This window comes from Charadrius vociferus, unplaced genomic scaffold (assembly GCF_000708025.1).
Source record: "Charadrius vociferus isolate BGI_N301 unplaced genomic scaffold, ASM70802v2 scaffold142, whole genome shotgun sequence".
In the NCBI taxonomy this organism is placed as follows: Eukaryota; Metazoa; Chordata; class Aves; order Charadriiformes; family Charadriidae; genus Charadrius; species Charadrius vociferus.
The window spans coordinates 321,778-328,454 of record NW_009647025.1 but is presented as its reverse complement, the minus strand read 5'-3'; the positions used below and the strand labels follow the sequence as shown (position 1 = coordinate 328,454).

Genomic DNA, 6,677 nt, shown 5'->3' with positions numbered 1-6,677 from the left:
GAAGTAGCTTTGGTAACTGACTTGGACTCAGTGGGACAGGTGGGTTTCCATTGATTTCTGATGCTGCTGGAACACGTCCCACACAGCAATTCCCTTTGGTCACTGCTTGAAGAGCTGTTCTCTAACCCAGCCTTTCCTGACAGCTTCAATAGCAGTCCTTTTCCATTGCTCTGGGTGGCAACCAGGCCAGGTTCCGTGGCTCTCGGAGGTTTGACTAACCTGGGGTGCCCTTTCATTCTCCAGCTCCCTGCTGCAGAGTACACAGGAGCATGAGCTGCCAAGCCTGGTAAGGCAAGCACTGGCACCCTGGCGCCCAGCTTCACTTGTCCAGCCCTCTGAGACATCCTTGCCTCTTCCAGAAATAAGCTGAAAGAACAGTTTATTTTAGTTCCTGAACTCTATGTCTGAGCTGTACTGCTGGTGTCACAAATGAGAGCAGTTTCTTTGCAAGACCATCACAAACATGTTAACCACATGATATGCCAAGCAACTCACTGCTTTGCCTGCCGGGGTGGACAGTTGTTTTTTCCATGCAAACATCTAATCTAGGAAGGCGAGATGATTGCACAGCACAGCACAAAGGCCTGCTTGGGTGGTGAGAGTGGGGGGAATTATGCCCAAGAAGAAGCAACCCCACTAGCCCTTCATCCAGTTCCTGGTAGCACAGGCACAGTCCAGCTTGGCCTTTTCTTACCCAAGGCAGAGGTTGGATTTGGCTGATACTTTCTTATACCTGGAGCAGCACAGAAAGAAGAGCAGATGACAGTGACAGTGACAGAGACAGGCCTGATTTAGGATTAAGTTTCTTGCACAGGCAAGAACTTGTACGCAGAGACAGGCCAGCTGCTTACACGTACAGAGGAGAAAAACAGGTGTTTAAACAAAGAGGAAGCCAATTCCATGAGTTGGAGCACGTCTCAAAAGAGATGGGTGAAGTAGGAACCTTACAGCTGCTGCCACACGCAACATGGTTGACTGGTTACCCAGGCATGGCACAGACACACTGACAGACAGTCATAATCAGTCAACTTGGCTATTGCTTTGCAATAACTACTTATGCTCAGCCAGTAATGATATTTATTCAAGATTCTTATGAATTACTACAATTTTAAACCTGTATGCGGAATGCTGTTTCTGACACAAGGGACTGCTTTCCAGAAAAGCTAGCCTGCATCCAGATTCAGTGGGCAACCATTGCATTCTTGATCCAAGAAACAAAAGTAGGAATTCGGACAAAAACAGGCTTTGATGGCTGGGTACAGTCCAGTCCCCAAGAGGTGACTCCATATTGGACAAATCTGTCCTCATCTTCGCAGACCAGAGGTCCTCCAACTTCAGCCTAGGGAGGAAAAGAGAGAATAAGGTGACTCCTTTAGTGATGGAGACACTAGACATGCAAATAGAAAAATACTGGCAGGAATAATATTGTGGTAACTCTGAAGGCCTCAAAATATGACTGAGGCAAGGGCTGTAGAGAGAGGCAGAGTATTTTATTAGACCTGCTGTAGTAAAAAAAATAAGGCGAGGAGTGGGGGGTGCAAGCTGTTTCCAAGCATCCAGGCCATTCCTCTGGTCTGAAGAAGAGAGACCCAGCCACCAAACATGGATGTGTGAACATCCACAGATTACTGTGAATCCAGTTACACACAAAAAAAGAAGTTTCTCAGTTTTCCACATCTTCTGACCTACTTGATCTTGGACAAAATTAGTATAATTGTTATAATTCTGTTTCTTGAAATCCAGGTATGGCAGGAGATGAATACCTATGTCCAGTGATCTGTGTGCCTATCAATGAATGCACTGTCCATGCTCTCAAAGACATCATTTTCACTGGCAGTCTTGAACACCTGCTCAGACAGACCAGCGTTTACTTTCTGACTCTGTCACCAAATTGCTACCAGCTTTTTACTGAAAAGCTCCAAACATGACACCCCCCATTAAGAAAACCACATTTTAAAAGTCTTTTCATACACTTGTGAAAATTAGAAAACTGGAAGCACTTCAAGGTTTATTTAATCAAGGGCTTAAATAAAGATGTGGTATGATTCCAGGCTGCATCAGAAACAGTCACTGGTTTCCCCTCTGTCTCTAGGAGCAAAGGAAAGTCCAGGCAGTATATCACAGGCTTTGTTTCAGGTGGGGTGGGGTATTCACAACACTGGGCTACTGTGAGTAGGATATGTCAGCATTCAGGTCTGAAAGGAAGGTGAAATTACCCTATGCAATTTCCCTGCTATTCTGGTTGACGGTGAGTGAAGAAAAAATGCTGTGTGTAATTCAGTTCTTCTGCTTCCTGCAGAAGCTTTGAATTGCTGAAGCTATTTCTGAGCCTTGAAAGTACAAATTGTCATTTGACCTGCTTACACTCAAAGCTAGATTATTCTTACCTCGCAGTTACCTATGCTTCCAAAAGTAAATCCACCACAAAATTCATGATTTTTGACTCTTCCATTCAGAAATTCAGGGCGATTACATATTCTATTTTCAAGCACGGGGAATTCAACGTCTTTTAAGTTGTTGTCTCTGTTGGTACCTTTATGAACAACCAAGAAAATATAACAATTATAAATGGTAGCCTGGCCATTGTGCTCCAGTGAAGCCTCAGTAATTAAAGGTCTGGGATCCATCCCCAGCTCTACTACAGTCTCTGAGGTCCTTGAAGGACCTTATTAAATCTTTCAGCTTTTTTGTACTTGGATCATACCTACCCTCAACAAGTAGAGGTTATTCTTCTTTGCAAAGTATTACAAAACAAATAAAACCATATGCTTCGTATTTCGAGCCATTGTGTCAGTTTATAGGCTTTCATTATGGTGCAGTAGCAATGGCTTGTTTAGGGGAGAAAAATGTCAGCCTAGAATTACTTTACATTATTTGAACTCTTCCGAGCCTAAAGATAGCATTTTCTAGATAAGGAGAATTTTCCTGAAGCCAATGTTGAATTTCCCCAAAACACAGTTTATTCAGACGTAAGGCTCTGGCTCTGCTCCCCCTCTCCTGCAGATTTCGTGAACGAGTTGCATGACATGGCAGGACCCTCTTTCCCACTGCCTAAATGCAGCTACAGTCTGTTGTTTTTTCCATCCTAATGCACTTCTGGCAGAATCTCACCTGTACCAATGTTTTGTGGCTGTGATCACCAGAACACAGGAAGCAGCTGCCACCGTGTGGCAAGCTGAACAACAAAGAAAAAAGGCAAGGTAAGAAAGGGAAAAGAGGTGAGAGGAAAGCCAGTAAATACTGTCTATGCTGGAGAAAAGTGTTTCTTGATAATGCTGAATTTCCCCTTCTTGTGTCAATTAGCTTCAAAATCGATGCTGTGAAAATAATGCTTAAGAACTGTTTTTTTAAAATCTGTGAATGTGCACACAAATTAAAATCCATTGGCTTCATTTTACTGGTGGAGTATTAATAAGGTGCTGTCTGGCAAATGGTGTGGGAAGGGCATCCCTCGCATGTAGGTCAGCAAGGCCAAAAGTGTGTACGTGGGAGCCAGGACTGAATGAGGGCAGATGCCATCATCCCTGCTGGAAGCCGTGGGGATGAGGAATTGCCTCCTGCAGCAGCAAAAGCGGGTCAAAGAGGGGTGGGTATTCTCAACCCTCAGCATAGGTAGAATGAGAGTTTGGCAGCAGGAGACCATATAGGTCGGTTTTTTAATGCTAGACCCAACAAAATTCAGGTAAGGGTTTTACTGACATTAAAAACCTTCAGCTTGAACTCATTTTGCCCATGCCCCAAAGGTGGCTGGATCTGTACAATCTCTGACTCAAAGGCTTCATGGTTCCTGGGATGCTGTCTTATCTCAGATACAAGGTCTTATATATATAGGACCTTATATATATAGGTCTTGCCTATACATCCTGTTGGTCTGGAGTGAATGTAGGTCCCTGCAGAAGTCTATGCAGACAGTAATGTTTAGACTACAGGGAGGCAAGTGCAAGCTTCATTTAGACGTTAAAAAAAATATATCTGAAGATCAAAATTAAAGGCAAGGGCATTGTTTGAGTATTGTCCTTATTTGTGCCAATACAGTGTATACCTAAGCTGAAGAAAGACCAAAATACACAGAGATAAAAGGTGGTAAAGGCTTAAGTCTAACTCTCCTCTCTCTCTCTCTTGTTCAACGAATTTATGCGATCAGCGAGGGGAAAAGTCAAGCTCTGAGAGAAAGAAATAAAAAGAATAATGTCGCCTGGTGACCTCTGAGTTAGGTAAATCTTAAGTAAAATGTGTTTTTCAGGTCCCATGAGTGCCCATATCTTGAGAAAGGATTTGAAAACCTGCCTAAGCTTTCAGCCTCAACAAATATGCATTACCTCTTGTTTTTCCCCAGGCAGTTAGAAAACATGCTGCTTTTCTTGCTACCATCAGACTGGTTTCAGGCAAACAAACTGGTTTTACACGGTCAGTAATTGTTACAGGACTGGAAAACAAACAGGAAAACAAAGAATAATTAAAAGATCTTTAGAAAAATTACCATCAGCTTGTTCAGTCTTCATACTCAGAAGGCTCTGCATGGAAACAGCGTGGGGAAGGGTGGAGAAGCTGATGGTGCCTTAAAACTGTATAGCTGGTTGTGAGATGGTGCCTAATCACTTAGTGAAAAAAGAGGTTACTCACCACAACTGAAAGTCTCTGGGATGTGATTGTGGGCGCAGTCACAGTGTGGGTGTGTTTGCAGCATAGTGCTAGAGAACTGATCTCTGATTACCCCTGCGGTGTGTATAGGAACATGCGCAAGCTGAAGGCCAGCCCCTAGCAACCCTTGCAGGTGGTGTGAGCTTGGTTTCTCTCAGGTCCTTCCTGCCTTAGAGGTTGTGGACATTTTCAGGGACTTCACAGGAGGAGGGAAGGATGGATGAACTAGTAAATAACAAGACATAGCTGAAGTTGCAGAAAATTCTTTTCTCCTCTGGTTACATGGGTGATGTAACTGTGGGTGACATCATGCAGTATCTCACACATCACTAAGTCTAGCACCTCAGTAAAGTAAATACCAAAATAAAATTCGTCCTCATCACAACATTGTGCCTGGAGGATTCAGCACTGGAATGAAGTTTGATATGGAGTGGACAGGGCCCTGGGAAGCAGTTCTGCAGAAGATGAAAATGTGGCATAGGGAGGTCTTGGCTTTGGACTGTTTGATGCCTCATTGACTTTCAGATGTAGGTGTGAAAAGATGAGTTGGCTTCTGGTAGGTATATCACCCTAGCAGTCAGACAAGCACAAACAGTTTTGGTACGGTGAAAGTATGTCTGAACAAGCTGTTAAATGAGATCTACCACTGTCAGGAATCTAACCTGTGAAGGTCAGTTCTGATTATGAAAGAAAGTAAAAGGACCTAAATGAACTCCAGATGTTCCATCAGGGTAAAATGAACCTTATAATGTCTTTTCAAGCCCAGAATGATTTTCAAAGTATGTGATGTGATCGCTAGTGAGATCTTCAATGGCCAATTAAAGGGAACTAACAAATGCCCTTGTTCCTAATCAGGCCACAGAAGGGCCATGAGCCCCAATAAAAGTTAAGAGAATGAGAGACCAAAGGGAACCGACTCTGACTCATGTTAAAATAAAGACCTCTCCAACACAAAAATCTAAATAAAACATGAACACAGCAGTCCAGGAGAGTAGGAGATGCTAACCATTTCCTGTGCTGAAACTACAGTTGTACTAATGCCATCACCATCATTTCGAACTCTATCGTCCAGCCCTCTGAAGTCCAAGATGGTGATCTCAAACCTCCACTCTCACACGGTTCCATGAAATTAACCCTGCATGAGTTCTTTTCCCTATAAGAATGGAAATCAGTTCTGCAGCTTCCAAAACTAGTTCATTCACTTCTCAATAAAGTCCATTTTTATTGAAAGAATTCCTGAAAACTGATGGAAAAGAGGAGATTAAAGTGAGACACCTCAGATTGGTGGGGAGGTTTCTTGGTTTCCAAGTTTCTCTAGGTTTCTAGTGCTGTTCTTCTAGGACCTTTGTCTTCAAGGTTTTATGTAGCACCTCAGGTCTAGTTTCACTGGTAGTATGGCCCTCACAGCAACTCCGGCCTGCTGGTGTGACAGTAGCCAGGCAAACATTTTTGAACTACAGCAACAGAGCATTGCAGCTTCTGCTTCCCCAACAAGAAGTTAACTTTTTTTCTGCCTATGTTCCTATTGTACATCAAGGAAATTCTACATCTATCTTGAGATGAGACAGCACCTAAAAAACCTGTTGGCCCACAAGGAACTGGCCTTCAAACGGGATCACAACGAATACTGGGTTGACACTGGCATCTTCTCAGAGGCCTCTGATGTCTGGGTAGGTCAATGAACAGGAGAGCAGGGAACAAGACCTCACAAGATATACCAGAATATGGATGACATGACATTGAAATGGAAGTATAAAGTCCCAGACAGCACACATCTGCTCAGGAGCATGGCACATAATTCACCTGGGACTAGATTTCTACTGAAACCAGTGGTTGTCCTCAATAGATCAGCCCTGCTTTGGGATGATTTTGGCCAAGATCTTCACCTGCATCAGTTCTCTGACAAGTCTTGTCTATTACCACAAAATGCAGGTATGGGAGTAGCAACCAATCTTCTCGCATCAAATTTTCTTGGGTCATCTGTTTTATGAACAGAGACTGAAGATTTGGAAATAATAAGGACCACTAAGAAAACT

At 43.3% G+C, this 6,677-nt stretch overlaps 1 protein-coding gene across 1 annotated transcript in view; it reads right to left on the bottom strand.

The window, feature by feature from the left end:
- Nucleotides 1-1,180: 1,180 nt before the first annotated feature.
- Nucleotides 1,181-6,677, bottom strand: part of LOC104295733 (plasminogen-like) — a 29,337-nt gene continuing 23,840 nt past the window's right edge. Inside the window, exons 17-19 of the mRNA XM_009895512.1 lie at nt 4,320-4,426; nt 2,388-2,533; nt 1,181-1,339 (exon numbers count right to left, since the gene is read on the bottom strand). Of these exons, the coding sequence (XP_009893814.1) occupies nt 1,181-1,339; nt 2,388-2,533; nt 4,320-4,426 (412 nt within the window). The remainder of the gene's footprint in view (nt 1,340-2,387; nt 2,534-4,319; nt 4,427-6,677) is intronic.